Source organism: Protopterus annectens, chromosome 10.part0 (assembly GCF_019279795.1).
Source record: "Protopterus annectens isolate FY-2018-M chromosome 10.part0, PAN1.0, whole genome shotgun sequence".
Lineage (NCBI taxonomy): Eukaryota > Metazoa > Chordata > Ceratodontiformes > Protopteridae > Protopterus > Protopterus annectens.
In genome coordinates this window covers 1,789,791,347-1,789,808,835 of record NC_056744.1, presented here as the reverse complement: position 1 = coordinate 1,789,808,835, position 17,489 = coordinate 1,789,791,347, and the positions used below count along the sequence as shown (strand labels likewise).

At 40.9% G+C, this 17,489-nt stretch overlaps 1 protein-coding gene across 1 annotated transcript in view; it reads right to left on the bottom strand.

The window, feature by feature from the left end:
- The window catches only part of STK36 (serine/threonine kinase 36), a 786,440-nt gene that overhangs the window by 588,455 nt on the left and 180,496 nt on the right, over positions 1-17,489 (bottom strand). Inside the window, exons 5-6 of the mRNA XM_044086614.1 lie at positions 16,016-16,146; positions 9,478-9,727 (exon numbers count right to left, since the gene is read on the bottom strand). Coding sequence (XP_043942549.1) covers positions 9,478-9,727; positions 16,016-16,146 — 381 coding nt within the window. The remainder of the gene's footprint in view (positions 1-9,477; positions 9,728-16,015; positions 16,147-17,489) is intronic.

Here is a 17,489-nt window from a genome sequence, read left to right as displayed (position 1 = left end):
GAGGCTCAAGGTCATTTCTGCCTTGCCAGTACCCACAGCCATGCTTGCCTCTCACTTCTAGGAGGACCAGGTCCATTATACCAGATTAATTTTATGAACATCCATCCTGTTGCCCAGCTCATTTTTAAATGCAAACAGTGTGTCACATTGCTTAAAATGGAAGGGGGGGGGTTATAGAAGGGGTAGGCACCACATGACACATTTATCCCTTTTCTTAGTCTTAGTTGTAGGAGTAGATTTAGATCTTTGGCCTTGGAATAGAAGAGTCTCACCCTGATGAAACCACCATCCTGATCATAGTATTACCTCTGTCAGGTAAGTATGGCCTTTTTGATTTTTTGAGGTACAAAAGTTATCTGTCTGTTGGATTCCTTGTAGTCTTATATAACCAGGTTTACCTAAGGAGTCTAGAAAAAAAACTGTATGTATATATATATATATATATATATATATATATATATATATATATATATATATATATATATTATAAAACCTCCAGTCTATTTTGGTTGCTCAATTCTTTTAAACCCCTAATCTTTTTAGCTAAGAACCTTTGGAGTCTTTTCAGCTGCTTGACATGCATCCCAAAGAAACACTGTACTCTATAAAGGGTCTTATCAAGGCAGAGTATAAGGAGGCAAGGACTTCCTTTGATTTGGAAGAAATACTTTTTACTACAAGCTGTACAAGTCAAAAGGATCCCAAAGCCAGCATTGTAATGTGATGGCCAAATGTCAGACAGTTGTCCAGCCATATGCCCACATCTCTCATGATTTTTTTCATGTTGAAGAAGTGTGTTATCTATGCTATAGGCTGGAGTTGGGTGATGCTTACCAAAACATACAATGTTGCACCTTTTACTGTTGAGCTTAATCCCATTTTAGTGCACCAGCTACTGACAAGTGTAAGCTTGTGCTGGAGAGCATGCACATCAGGGGAAGACTTGACAATGACTTCCTGCTTACACTTATCCACAAACTTTGTTAACCAAAGATTCTCATGGATATGTGGAGATTTCAGATGTAGATGCTAAGTAGCACAGGTCACAATGCAGATTCCTACAGAACTCCACTTGTCACCCTCATGCTTTCAGACAACAAACCTCCAACTCTAACTGTGTCAGTCCTGTCTCTAAGACCGCTGGTTATCCACCTAACCACATGAGGGTCAATTTGCAGAGCCTTCCATTTGCGTATTATATTTGCATGCGGTGTGGTACTGAATGCTTTATCTAGGTCAAGGTACACTGTGTGGACAGCTTGTTCATATACTGTACCACAGCTTGAGTAAATCTTTCAAAGAAGTTTATCAGATTCATTAGGTAAAATCTACCTTTGAGAAAGCCAAATTGCTGGTGGGATCATGTATGGTAAGATTTTTGATATCACAGTTAATTAAGTCAGTAATAATAAATTCCACAGCTTTGTATACAAGACTTGTTAGACTGATGGGTCTAATTCCTAGGGTCTGTGGTGGGGCCTCCATTGTGGAGTTGCATTACAATAACTATACACCATTTCTGCAGGACAAAGCCAGTTGCTAGGCTCAGGTTTTAAATGGAGAGGAATGGGTCCACCATTACATGCTTAGTGCTATTAATTGTATAACCAGATATTTTTGTTTGGCCCCATGGATGAGGTATTCTTTGTTTCGGACAGTGCCTTCTTTACATGCTTACTGCTATTAGGCAACCAGGTATGCTGTCTGGTCCCATGAATGAGAAATACTTTCTTTTGAACAGTACCTTCATTGCACGCTTAGGGTTATTAATTACATAACCAGGTATGCTGTCAGGCCCCCATGGTGGGGAATTCTTTGTTTTGGAGTGTACCTTCATTACATGCTTAGTGCTATTAAACAGATAACTAGGTATGCTGTCTGGTCCCATGGATGAAGTATTGTTTGTTTTGGACAGTGCGTTCATTATATGCTTACTGCTATTAATTAGATAACCAGGTATGCTGTCTGGTCCCATGGATGATGTATTCTTTGTTTCAGAGAATACCATCATTATATGCTTACTGCTATTAATTAGACAACCAGGTATGCTGTCTGGTCCCATGGATGAGGTAGTTTTTGTTTTGGACAGTACCATCATTATATGCTTACTGCTATTAATTAGATAACCAGGTATGCTGTCTGGTCCCATGGATGAGGTAGTCTTTGTTTCTGAGAGTACCTTCATTACATACTTAGTGCTATTAATTAGTTAACCAGATATGCTGTCTGGCCCCATGGATGAGGTATTCTTTGTTTCTGAGAGTACCTTCATTACATACTTAGCGCTATTAATTAGATAACTAGGTATGCTGTCAGGTCCCATGGATGAGGTAGTTTTTGTTTTGGACAGTACCATCATTATATGCTTACTGCTATTAATTAGACAACCAGGTATGCTGTCAGGCCCCATGGATGAGGTAGTCTTAGTTTCATATGGTACATCATTACATTCTCTTTCATGATGTATTCTGTTTGGCCCCATGGATGTGGTGTTTTGGAGAGTAACTTTTTTACATGCTCACTGTTATTAATCAGACAACCAAGTATGGTGTCAGGCCCCATTTATGAGGTATTCTTTGTTTGGACAGTCCATTTATTGTTCTTTCATGGCAGGTTAGCGGGTTGACAGCCCTGAGGATAATTGAGTTTGGAATAGCTGTCTTTGGGATGAAGTCAGCAGTGAATCTATTAGCCTGTTTGTTGGCAATATCCACTGGATCAGAGAAGATGGTACCATTATGTATATGCCTGAAGAAATGTTGGGTACAGAGTCTTATTTTCCAGAAATAGTGAAAGAAGGCTTTGCAGTTGCCTTCTGTAGCTCATCTGAGTTGAGCTCATCTGAGTTGATGGGATGCCTTTGTTTTTCTTATGTCCTTTTTTATTTTCTTATCTAGCTATGTGATGCTCTCTTTAATTTGGGGGATCATTTGTTCTGCTGTACAGGTTTAACAGTTCCTTCTTTTCATTACACAGCTTATTTATGCTTGAGAACCACTGCACTGATTTGCTTTTAGATCTACCCATTTGCTAGGATCTAGTTGAGACTGCCAAATTAATATGTTTGTCCAGGTGTGAGTAGAACTTTTGTGAATAACTTTTTACAGTATTAACATTTTGGGTAATAATGTTATACCTGAATTTAGAGACTTCACTATAGAATTTTAGGAGATTTACATGTTTAAAATCCTTGAACTCTGAGATATTTGTTTCTTGTGGTTAGGAAATTCTGATGGAAGTTACTACTCAGTGGTCTGATATGAACAATGAGGGGGTTATCTTGGGGATGGTGCAGACAGATGCTAAGTTTGTTAAGAATAGGTCAATATATTATTTTCTCTAATTTAACAATCTGGTCCAATGAGTTTGTTTATAAACTATGAATTTCAGAGCACATTCTGTGCTGATGGTACAGGTCCCCCAGTTAATCACTGGGAAGTTAAAATCACTCAACATAAGTGTTCCTGATTAAGGGGAGTTCATCCAAAATATTAAGGAATGCTGTGTGAGTTTCTAGAAACATAGAATTGGTTCTGCAGCACAATATGAATGGATAGCTAATCTTATTTAGCATAATTTGAATCTCAATGTTCTGCTTGTGGGTCATTGGGTATCTGTCTCAAGGTAATGTGGTCTCGGACAAATATGGATATATCACCACTGTTGGCATCTGGTTTTAATGAGTGGTAAGCATTAAACCCACGTACTGAATGAGTGCTGTGTAGGCATTTAAAGCAAATTTCAGTAACAGCACGTACATGGATGTGCTCCAAATGCAGGAGGTCCTTGAAGTTCCACAATTTGTTGTTTAGAATTCTAGCATTAAGTAGAGCCACACTGATATGATCCAATTTTTGATTTGTTTTGGAAGTTAGGTTGGGAGGTTTATCAGTTGATCCTTGCTGAAAAAAGGCACAACAGGGGCAGCAAAATCTTTTGCCAGTATGCGACAGCCTTGCAATGAGAGGTGCAAGCCATCTCTGGCAAAGCAAGTACGGTTCCCAAGTCTCATTTCTCATACTGACGCACACTGAATCCCCAGAATGGCACCAAGAGTTTAGCCAATTATTAAAGCCAAGCATTTTTTCCTTTATATCTTGGCATCATTTTTGGTGATGGAAGGCTTTCACTCAATATAAGGGTATTTTCTGCATCTGTAACATGCATGGAGAGCGCTGTCAAATGTCTCCTTCATATCTCTCAAATCCCTAAGGGTTTTTTTATGCCAAGTCATTTACCCCAACATGGGCCACCACCATACTATATTCATATTTCTCTGTTTGAAGGGTCCTAATAGCCCTTATGGCATCGGCAGCCTTGGTGCCTAAGAGACAGCTTACTGTCAACCTGTTTTTGTCCAGTCTCACAAATGCAGAATCCATGTGTCTAACCTATGGGGTCATGGTGAGTTTCAGCTGTGTAGTTACTAAATAGTGTTGCAGTGTTTGGTTTATGCTGGGCCTTAACACTACTAGTCTGTTGTGGTTTGGGTAAGGATTTTTTTTTTTAGTACCTTGGTGTAAGAATTTTTGCTGTGTGTGTGTGTGTGTGTGTGTGTGTGTGTGTATGTGTGTGTGTGTGTGTGGATTGCGGTTTAACTGTGTGATGCTCACAGGATAGGCCCGATTGCGGGAGTGCGGCCTCATATTTGGCTAGGTATGTGCAGCTCTCACAAACAGAGAATGTAAAGTTCTTTTGAAAATTCTTGTGTTATGTGCCTAAAATTGATAATTTGCCAAGTGCATAATTGTAATGTAATAGAAAACTGTATCATCTCATCATTAGCAATTTTTTGCTTATTTTATAGAATTGTATATATTTTTTTAAGTTTGTTTGGTTGAAGTTTTTGGTTTTGTGACATGGACAGTCCCCTGTGAATTAGACTATCAAATTGCACATCTTTCTAGCTAATCTAAATATCCACATGGTCACACAGCCCCACGGCCTGTGCCACCACATGGTCACACAGCCCCACGGCCTGTGCCACCACATGGTCACACAGCCCCACGGCCTGTGCCACCACATGGTCACACAGCCCCACGGCCTGTGCCACCACATGGTCACACAGCCCCACAGCCTGTGCCACCACATGGTCACACAGCCCCACGGCCTGTGCCACCACATGGTCATGCAGTCCTACAGCTTGTGCCACTACACGGTCATGCAGTCTCACAGCCTGTGCTACTACACGGTCACGCAGTCCCACGGCCTGTGCTACCACACGGTTATGCAGTCCCATGGCCTGTGCTACCACATGGTCAAGCAGTCCCACAGCCTGTGCTACCTCCCCCCTTGAATGTAACTGAAACAAGTTTTCATAACTTTCTCTTCTTTGGCATGAGAGGTGGATACAATACATTTTCAGTTTAGAAGCCACAGCGTTGTCCTCACACTCTTAACAAGTAAAATTAATATAGCTGGGACTCCTACTACTACTAACATGGTAGTGAGATTTCTACTACTTTTTGTCTTACAAGTTACTGGTAATTTGTTTTAAGATCCTATACAAACATACTACATACAAAGAAACTGGGCAACACTAATCCTGTTTGGTCACATGTAACTTTAGAGACTGTAGATATTTCATAGACTGGTAATGCTGGTTTGATTTCTTACCTGTTTTACTTGGACAGTCCCCTGTGAATTAGACTATCAAATCGCACTGCTTTCTGGTTAATCTAAATATCCACATGTTCATGCAGTCCCATGGCCTGTGTCACCACACGGTTATCCAGTCCCACGGCCTGTGCCTCCACACGGTAAAGCAGTCCCACGGCCTGTGCCACCACACGGTCACGCAGTCCCATGGCCTGTGCCACCACACGGTCATGCAGTCCCATAGCCTGTGCCACCACATGGTTACGCAGTCCCACGGCCTGTGCCACATGTAATCCAAGAGTACCACATGTAATCCAGAAGTACCACATTTCCTTTACTTTCTTCCTTTTGCTCTTGGCAAAATTTGATTTCTCCTGGGATTTGTGTTCAGGGAGGCGTGACTGATGGCGATACCTAGGAAGTAAATTCAGAGAATCTTGTAAAGATTCTCTGAATCTAATTTGATTTTATACTGTGCTTCTTTCTCCTATTGTATTTAGCATTTACCGTATTTGCGATTCTTCATTTTTAGAGCCTTCCTTTGAAGGTATCCCATTAAAATGAGCTGTACCCAGCAAGACAGGCTGGTAGACAAAAAATAAATTTAATGCTATTTTTTCACATTTTTTTTTAAGGAGTAAAACATTGACATTTTCTACAGCTAAGTAATTTATAGATGAGAGGGTACAAATGTGTATTGCACTACTATTAGCAATATCATTTTCACGGTCCCTTAGCATAAGACGTTTAAAAAAATTTTTAAGTAAATATAGATTTTTAATGTGCTTCCAATCAGTGAGCAACTCGGATACAAGGGAAGACATTTGGGCTTCGATATGTTCACGATTTTCCCTTCCAAGCTTTCAGACTGGGGATGTGAACTACCATCATGTTTCCATCTTGCCACTATTATCTGTCGCCTCTTCAGATGAAAACAGCACTTCACATGCAAAGCTAGATTTCACTCATTATAAGACAAGGCCTCCTTTTCTATAGCTATGGGGAGGAAGTGAGAGAGAGTATCGCCTTATAAGCAGTCCATGTCTGAGGAGGTCTCTCCCAGACTCAGTGCTGTGATGAAAGATCTGAGAAAGAGATGGTAGGGACAGGTCAAAGTAATAAACATTCTCAGAAGGTAGCAATGTTATAACTCCTCTCCTTGGGGTCACATATATAGTAATATATTACAAATGGTGCATGTCCCTTGTGCTACTGCAAGATATTACAAGCTCAAACATATATTGATAACCAGTACAACTGGTTCATGCTCTTGTATGCAATTGCAGGACATTATGAGCTAAAATTGGTGCATATTCCGATGTGCGACTACAGAACATCTAAAGCTAAAACATCTAAACTGTTGTGAAATCAGTACACATTCCAATGTATGATTGCAGGACATCTAATCTCAAAAATCTACTGATAACTGAAATAAGTACATGTTCTGATATGTGCGAATGCAGGACATCCGAGCTGGATCATCTACCGATGTCTGTGATGTCAGTACACATTTTAATGTGTGACTGCAGAACATCCAAGCTGAAACACCTGCTGATATGTGTGAAATTAGTACATTTTCCAGTGCTTGACTGCAAAACATCTGAGTTCAAACATCTGCTGACGTCTGTGGAATCAGTACGTGTTCCTATATGTGGTTGCAGGCCTTCTGAGCCCAAAGTTCTAGCTATATGTACTTCTGTAGTTGATACATGGTCCTGTGTGCAATAGCAGAATATCTGAGCTCAAACATGTACTGATATCTGTGCAACTGGCAAATGCTGCTGTGCAAGTCTACATCACACCTAAGCTCAAACACCTTCCAATACTTGTGCATTTAGTTCATGTGCTACTGCATGGATGCAGTACAATCAGAGTTCAAACAACTAGTAATACTGCTGTACTCTGTTTGTGGGTACAGGACATCCGAGCTCAGGTATCTACCAATAGCTGTGTAATTGGTAATGCTCCTATCTGTGGTTGAAGGATATCTCCAAATTCACATGTGAAATAATACCTGTCTGACCAATGCATGTTCCAGCATGTGGCTGCACATAGTGATAACCACCCAGCAGGAGCATGATCTTAACAGACACCTCCCGATGTTTCCCAACTTCTAATCTCAAGGTTCTGTCACCCTGCTAAACTGCTGACTTCCACCAGAGGACAGTCAACTGCGACAACGTATTTCTCCAGGGAGGAAGAGACTTTCCTGGAATGCATGACCCATCCCTTCCCCACCAATCCCTTAATACACTGGGCTGAATTGTTACTGTTGGCTGCTATCAGTAGCAGCAATCTCTTCGCTTTTGGCAAGCAGACTGGACTATGCAGACAAAGGCTTCACAGCCAGTTATGCGCAACTCACAGAATCAATCTGCTGTCATATGCCATCAAGTAGTGGTAGGAGTTATAAAACTGTACAATCCGCTGAGAGATTACACTGATATAGATCATTATAGGTCCTGCTGTAATAAAGCAGGACATAGTGCCCTAAGATGCTTCTATTTAATAAAAGTATTGAAGAATATGCAAACCTGAGTCAGAAGTGGTTTATGTCTGCCTACTACAACAGTGACCACCTTCCAGAACCTGTGCACAAAGCCCTAACCTCCTACATCAGCTGCACTGCAGCATGACATCAGTATACATGCATGCAGCAATGCAAAACCGGTGCACAAAGCCCTAACCTCCTATATCAGCTGCATTGCAGCATGACATCAGTATACATGCATGCAGCAATGCAGAACATGTGCACAATGCCCTAACCTCTTATATCAGCTGCATTACAGCATGACATCAGTATGCATGCATGCAGCAATGCAGAACCGGTGCACAAAGCCTTAACCTCTTATATTAGCTGCATTACAGCATGACATCAGTATACATGCATGCAGCAATGCAGAACATGTGCACAATGCCCTAACCTCCTATATCAGCTGCATTACAGCATGACATCAGTATACATGCATGCAGCAATGCAGAACATGTGCACAAAGCCCTAACCTCTTATATCAGCTGCATTACAGCATGACATCAGTATACATGCATGCAGCAATGCAGAACATGTGCACAAAGCCCTAACCTCTTATATCAGCTGCATTACAGCATGACATCAGTATACATGCATACATGCATGCAGCAATGCAGAACATGTGCACAAAGCCCTAACCTCTTATATCAGCTGCATTACAGCATGACATCAGTATACATGCATGCAGCAATGACAAGATTGTGAAATATCTGTTCTAATATAGCTTGGGCTTTCTGGAAACTTACATCACTCTATTACCAGAGCTAGATTACACCACAGCATCCAGGATAGTAATGTACCAAAACAAGACTGTACTGAATAAGAGATTATAAAAGAACAAATACATAAATAAAATAAAAAATATATATGGCAGTTAAGTACCTGTGCATCCAGAGCTCCTTCCTCCTCACTTGCCGTTACTGCTGTGGGCACTACATTAATAAGAGATATAAGAAAGAAGCCCACTGCCCCACACTCTCTCTTACACACACACAATGCAGCAGACTGCTATAAAAAGCACCACCCTTAAAACATACCACAGCCCCTGGGAATGCTCAGGGTCTCATCTTAATGTTCGGACTCATGCTCCACTCCCTCTTACATGCACACTGCAACAAACTGCTATAAAAAGCAACATAATTAAAACATGACACAGCCTAGGCAATGCTCAGGGTCTCACCTTAATGTTCTAACTCATGTTCCCACACACACACACACACACACACACACACACACACACACACACACACACACACACACACACACACACACACACACTGCAACAAATTGCTATAAAAACTACTATTCTTACAATGTACCATAGCCCCTGGCAATGTTCAGGGTCTCACCTTAAAATCTGGACTCATGTTTTTTGGCCATTTGACTGGGTCCTTGATAATTAGGCTGACAAGTTGGAAGATACTGTTGGTGTAGAAGGGTGGTGTCCCCACAAAGAGCTCGTAAAGGATGCAGCCAACAGACCAAAGGTCTGCAGTGTGGTCATAAGGTTTCTCTTCTACCAGTTCTGGGGACATGTAGAGGGGAGTACCTTTAATTGAGGTCAGCACCAGTGTGTTAATGCTCATAGCACGGGCAAATCTGGACAGAAAGAGAGAAAGATAGAAATTCAACTTTAACTAAAATGTAATTCCTCAATGCCAATATCACATTTACGTTACCAAACAAAATGTAATTTCTCAATTTTAACATCACATTAAAGTTACTAAACAAACTTTTAACGACACTGTTACATTATCACATTTAAGTTACTTACCAAACTAATTCCAGTAAGCATTACCACATTTCAGGTAGATTTATTTTACACCAACATGACAAAGGTTACTACCCTTTACGACTATGAACCACATTGCTAAAGCCTTGTCTGCAATAGCTACACAAACTTGGACTGCTGCCAGTATTGTCTAGTGGTTAATGTAATGAGCTGTAAACCAAATCCGCACCACACAGTCCCAGATTCAATTCACACAGCCTTCACTTGAATAATACATGATAGAAGCTGCGGTGGTACAGCGGTTGCGTTGTTGCCTCACAGCAAGAAGTTCTCCCGTTCGATTCTCAGCTAGTGTGCAGGGAGTGCCTTCTGTGTGGAGTCTGCAAGTCCTCCCCGCGGTCACGTGGCCTCCAAAAGACATGCGTGAATGGGCGTTCTTTCGCTGAAGGTTGGGCATCGGGCTGGCAACTTGGCACCATAAAAATCTACTGCCAATCATTAGCGGACCAGAGTTCCGCTGTGGCAACCCATTTCCGGGAAAAGTCAAAAAGACAAACAAACAAACCTGTTGCAATGTTAAAATCTACCGTTGCTGTGCTTACAAAAATATCTCTTGTGATCAGTGTACTACCCCAGTAAACAAACCAAATAAATACATATGGGTAATGAGCACACCACTTCAACGGGATAAGCTCCAGAGCAGCTTTGGAACTCAAGCTCTTGTGCTGACTAGGTTAACAAATGATCATTACAAATGACAACCAAAAAGGTAATGTGAAATTACCTGAAGAATCCTCCCAAACCATTTCTAGGTTTCACTGGTCTCTTTCTGAATTACAAAATACATTTGCAGACAGCGAACAGCGCTGACAAAGGGTGCTACAACTCCAACACTATTTCAGTTCTCCACAACAGCAGACTTTCAATCCAACCAGTCAATCAGCCAATCACAAGTCAGTCAGTCAAAACAACCAAGATCAGTTTGCAGTGTTTCTAAATGTGCATTCATGCATCCTTTGGCAATGTACATACTACACTGCACTGCAGAATGCACAAAGTGAGCAGGTCTTTTCACACAGGAAACACTAGTAATCCCCGTTATCCAATGTATTTCATGTGTTTTGCAGCTGCAGAACACTGAACAAGTTATAAAACAAATGACATACAAGTCAGAAGACAATCGAAAAAAAGCTCCAATTAGCTATTTTCATTAGTCATTTTATCGGAAATACCAGGAATTACAAATTAAGACACTATTCTTCACTGTAAAGTAAATCAGTCAGGTAATACACATCTGTTGTCAAACAAAAGAACACACACACACACACACACACACACACACACACACACACACACACACTCACTGACACACTCACACACTCATTGGCACGTGCACTCTCACACCAGCCAGCTCTCCAGTAGTGTGGACAATTCCATTTTCTAACAGAGTAAATGGACAGAACTACTCTTCTGAGGAGCTGGCTGCTTTATTTAATCCATTACTTTCATTCTTCTCTTTAATGACTGCCATCTTCTAGTAAGTCCAAATTATATAGTTTTCCTCCTCCAAAATGAAATATCTCGTCTCACCACCCTTATTTTCTGAATATGGCTTACAGCCTACAGATAGGATCATAGAATCATAGGAGATTACTCTGCTATCGACCCAGAGGTCATTTTAGGCCTAGCCGTTTCAACCCAATGTAATACCGTACAGGTACTAGTCAATATCCAAGATTGCATTTAGCAAGGACTGTCCATGTCCAGGAGGGTTGTGGGTGCTATTCCTGATAAGAATTTACAGTGCCCCATCCAATCATACAGGTTCCTCTTGAATGGTGTCATAGAGGTGCTCTGTTTCACATTAATTGGTAGCCTGTTCCAAAGATGTGGCAGTCACTGGGAGATAAATTTATCCCTCCAGCATGTCCTATTTAGTCGCAGGCCACATTTAAGTCTCTGGAACAGGTAGCCTTAGACCCATTTGATTTATGGATATGCAGTAAGTTCATTAGGTTTGGGTCTTGGGTTGCTCTATAGGCCAAGCATAAGTCTCCCCTAAGAAGTCTATACAATACATAGTATAGTGACAGGGACTTTAGTCAGTCTGTGTAAGGCACATGATGGAGGCCCTTGATCATCTTTTTTAGAAACCTCTGTGGTCTCTCTAACTGCTGTAGATGCTTAGTACGGTACATACCAAATGGGGCATTATACTCAATTATGGGCCCGGTAAGTGCTGAGTATAGAGGGTTATAACTTCTTTTGCTCTCAAGGCAATGCCTTTTCTAATCAAATGAGCTATGTAGAAAGCTTTCCTTACAATAGTAGACACGTGGTGGTTGAAGTTAAGGTAGAGGTCAACCTGTGATCCCAGGTCCCTTACCACTTCATGGGTACTAAGGGTATTGTTATTGATTTAATAGTGTGAAGGGACATTGTTTGTGCTGAAGGGAATGACGATGTACTTCTTTGCATTCAGTTTGAGACTGTAACTAATATACCAGTCATTGGTGTGTGTGAGACCATCCAACAGTATACTGACATCATTTGGGGATTCATTGATTGTACCTAGTTTGTGGTCATCTGCAAACATGGTCAGCCACAACCTTTTAGTTTTGACCCAAACGTCTGAGAGGTATATACCAAACAGTAGGGGGCCCAACACTGACTCCTGTGGTACCCCGCTGCTAACAGGTCTGCTGGTTGATGTGGAGTCACCCACTTTGATAGTGCGTGTCTGGTTTGTGAGCCAATTGGGAACACATCTTACAACAAAGGGGTTTACATTCAGTTTGCTAATTTTATCGGTAATGCCTGAATGTGGGGTTGTTTTGTAAGCCTTTGCCAAGTCGAGGTATGCTGTCTGCACGGATCTGCCCTCATCAATGGCCTTGGTCAGACTTTCAAAAAAATCCACCAGATTTAACAGGCAGGATCTGCCCTTCATGAAGCCGAATTGGGCAGGGTCTGGGGTTTGGAGGTCACCTATGTCTTTATTTATGAGGTCCAGAATGATGCATTCCATGGCCTTACAGATGAGGCTGGTCAGGCTTATGGGTCTGTAATTTCCCTGGTCTGCTGCTAGGCCACCTTTGTAGAGGGGAATAACTGTAGCTGTTACTGTGGTTAGGCTAGGATTGAAAAGGGTACATAGTGGTGATGCTAGTTCATGTTTTAGCCTGTTTAGAAGACAGCCAGGGATATCATCTGGTCCCATAGAGGCTGTGTTCTTTGCTTTGGACAGGGCTTTGAGGACCTGCTCTTGAGATATGTAAGGTGGGAGGGGAGTTTGGGGGAGGGTTTGTTGTAAATTAGGGAGGGGATAAGGGAGTGAAATGTTTCCAAACTTATCCACTAGCAGGTTTGGTATTGCTGTGTGGTTAGTGTGTGATACCATCAGCTACCAGCTCTGCATGTGCTAGGATCCTACTCTTTAGGTTACTTACATAGCTGTACAAGCCTTTATGGTTATCCTTGGCAGTACTTGCTAGGTTTCTCTCAAAGGAGCTCTTGGAAGATTTGACAAGTTGTCTTATTTGCCTGTTAAGGCTGATGAGGGTACTTTTCCAGTGTTGGGTCCTTGTCTTTGTTTTCTTGGACAGTAACTTTTTGTATTTATTGTACAGTTCGTTCATGGTGGAAGTCCACCATGGCAGCTTGATGTTACTTGGGGGGTCTGGCTTTGAGTCTATCTGGTACAGTCAAGTTTATACAGTTAAGCAAGTGAATGTACAGGGTTTTAGTGTAAGCTTCAGTGTACTTACCACTTTCAGCTTGGATGCGGCTTGGAATGCATTCATACCTTCACCTAGGAGGGTACAGTTTGCCCTGATGAAGTTTTTTAATCTGATTTCACTCTTTGTGAGTTCTGGTGTTAGTATCAGTTTGAAGGCTTGCTTAATAACTGGTTTCCAACTGTTAACTTAAAGCCCCAGTGGTCAGTTCACTGTCAACCATCTTATTCACTCCCTCTAAAGCCAAAAAGGATGGTCACAGATCCCCCTTCCAAAGAGCCATCACCCTGCAGGAATGGGCATTTCTTTATGCATTATCTCACTAATTGTCTTCTTTCCAATTCCTGCTGCAGACGTCTACCTGCACCTCACCCTTCACTGCAGTCTGCTGTGATCCACTCCACATCCATTATGCTCTGCCCATGCCTACTTCCCAACAAGGGAAAAGTGGCAAAAGGCAGTTGAAATACTGCTTATCTCCGCCCCCCCCAGCTGACTCTGCAATACAATGGTTTCACTCTGGCTGTACCCAAGATGACCTGCATTTGCTTAAAGTTCATGAAAACTAACCAGCTGGGGTGAGACGATGGAAGCGGACAAAGTCCTGAATCAACAGTTGCAATGAAGCGAATGCCCAGGATGTTATATTAGGGAAAAGGGGGGTGGGGTAGGCCAACCCAAGACTGCACGCACTCTAACTGGGAAAGGGGCTGGTTGTGCAGAAGTATGCACCTGCAAAGACCCATTGTAGCATGCACTGAACTGTGCTTTCCAGAAAAGTGAGTAAGTATTGAAATTGTTCAAAACAATTTCCTAACCCCTGCTGGATGACAGCCATGACCTTTGACTCCAGACACCTTCTTCTGATGTTCTAGTATGCTTGGGGGGGTGTCAGAGACAAATAGGATGATAGGAGATGGGGGCTGGATGGCTGAAGAGAGGAGCAGAGACCAAAGCAAAACATGGCCCCCGTTGTTTTGTCAGTATAGCCCATAACAGCTCTCCCATTTGTGTCATGAAGCAAGTGTTGGGTCAGATATAAAGTTTTCAGTATTTACAGTGAGGGGTTAGAATAAACACAGGTGGTTCTGCTGTATTTATTTGTAAATTGTTTGATGATCTCACAACAGCAAACTCTCAACAGAAACACAGTGTTTCTGCAAGAGGAAAGTTACCCCCTTGCACACTCAATGGGGGAGGCTTTACTCATGTCATTATGTAAATATGATTCAACTCCACAGTCATGCAATCAAAGAGAAAGGAATAACATCCTGTGGATGTGAACATTGTAGCCCCATGAACTGAAATCCTGCAGTTACTGGTTAAAGGCTGGAAATGGGATCTGGGAAATTTTTCTTTCCCAGTTTTCTAATAATACCTAATCTTCTTTTAATAGTTATATTTATATATATATATATATATATATATATATATATATATATATATATATATATACACACATATATCTTTCATACTGTACAGTATTTTGGACTTTCCCCTCACAGATTCTAGCTTTTGCTTCTGAGGCTGGGACATTTTAACCTACATCACAGTTTGTGTAACTTACTCATTCGATGCATCATTTGGGATCCATTTGGTTTACTACACATCTGATCTCATACTATGGTATGTCTCAGTTTCACACCACATACATTCCTTTATTTAGCTGTTATTCTAGAAGGAAGTCTGAAATCTTATTTGTGAGGCTCTATCTCATTAATGATGTCAGAATGAAGCACCTCGGTTCATTATTGCAGCTACACATCACCAGGATTTACTGTTAATTATAATGACAGTTTCAAAAAAGTATGACAACAAAGTCTCGAGTCAAAGCAAAGCTGGCACTTCAGATGGATCATTCAAAATTCAATTTTCAAACTCTCTGGTGTCCAGAATCAGCTGTCTCCATTTACAGAATATCCTCCATGAATCAGGTATCCTACAACAAATAACAGGTGTATAACACAATGTTGAACTTACAAAGGTTTGATCATTGTAATATCGAACCCTACTGTTCGAAACCCAACAAAACCGAAAGCACAGAACAATTCTTTTCCCTGGGGGGGAGGGGGGAATCACTGTTCCGTGACAAAAAAAAAAAAAAAAAATTAACCTTAAACTGAAGTGGAGGGCTTCACCCTCCACACCCCCAATCGGGGGGGCTGTGAACCTCACACCCCCTACTTAAAAATACTAACTCTGAGATTGCACCACAGTGGAGGAAATAGCAAAGCCCCGAAAACTGACCACCATTTTTTTTCCCCGGGGAAAAAGTTGATGTGCCGTGGCTTCACTATTTTCAAATTTTGGACTTTAGGGATCGATATTATAATGTTCAAACTGGTTTTAGTTCGACGTTGTAATACAGACCTCAAATAACATGCCCCTTTGCTGCAGTAGTACATTTCAGATACCTACCCAAAGTCACAGAGTTTAACAATGCCTCCTTTTCCTAGCAAAATGTTTTGCGGCTTCATGTCCCGGTGAAGGATACGGTGGGAATGAAGATAAAACAGAGCAGATATCAGCTGGCAGGCAATGTCCTGGACCTGAAACAGACAGTGAAGAAATGGTGCTTTCTGGTCAATGCACTCCAAAACAGGTAATGGTAATAGGACAAACGAACAAAAAAAATCACAATTAGTGTTTATTTTAACTCTGGGTATGACTTTTTTGCAATGTGAGCTAGCCACAATAAGCAGATAAAGGTCTGGAAAATACATAGCCATACAGTTACATCTTATAATATGACTGAAGAAACTGATGACAGTATTTATATTCAGGGCATCCCAGTCTGTCAAAATGCAACTAAATTAATCTCGTTATGTGCCAGCAGCTGTTCCACATTAATTACTCTGATATTCACAAGCCCATATGTGGCCATAGCTCTTTCCCATTAACCACCATCTCTCTTTATTGCACCTCCTCCCTGTTAGCAACCATTTGCCCATTATTTATGTATTTATACATGACAGACATTCCTTCCCATCAGTCATCATTTCCCCCTTTATACACGAAAACATTTAATCAAACAATCATTTAACCATGCAATTTAAATTTAAATGGATATACTTTTGCAAACGTATCCAAATATTTTAATATAAATAACCTATTTAAATATTAACGTATCTAATATTCTATCTAAACCAAATATTTACTTCTTGATTCAGCTCTCTAGGGAACAGTGTTTTATAATTTAATATTAACTTCATTCCACCTTAGTTAATTTATTAAGATAATCACCTCCCCTAGGAAGATAGGGCTGTGCTGATACACAGAAAAAGAAACTTGCATCTACCCCCCCATACATTTTAATAAAATGTTCTGCCACTGGACTCTGAATTTTGATTTCTTATATCCCTTAAGTGTTCCAATATGTGAACCTTCACCTTACATTTCTTTTGACCCACATACAAAGCAGGAACTAAGCAGCAGCATCCTATAATATATACAACCCCCCTTGACTCACAGTTAAAAACACCATTAGCCACATATTTTCTCCCACTAATAGTTGTACCTGTAAGATTCTTCACTTTCGGACACACCTTACAATAGCCACATGAAAACATTCCTCTACATCCACTCAATACATTCTGAGGCCTACACACATAATTCAAAATCTCTTAAGTTATTGGTAGGCTGTTTGCGTGACACATTACATTCTCTTATAAAAGGAGCAATAAATTAGAGATTTTGAAGCATGCCTCTCAGAATGTTTGTTTGTCAATTTCTTTTATGTCATGGTTTGTGTTTCTTAAATTATAATAAAAATGACAGCCAGTATCCACAAACACAGGTTTAATAGTCCTCTAGTGCTTCGGCAAAGCCTTCAAGGAGTACATAAAACACAAAGACAGTTTCCTTACATAAATACCCACTAATATAAATCAAT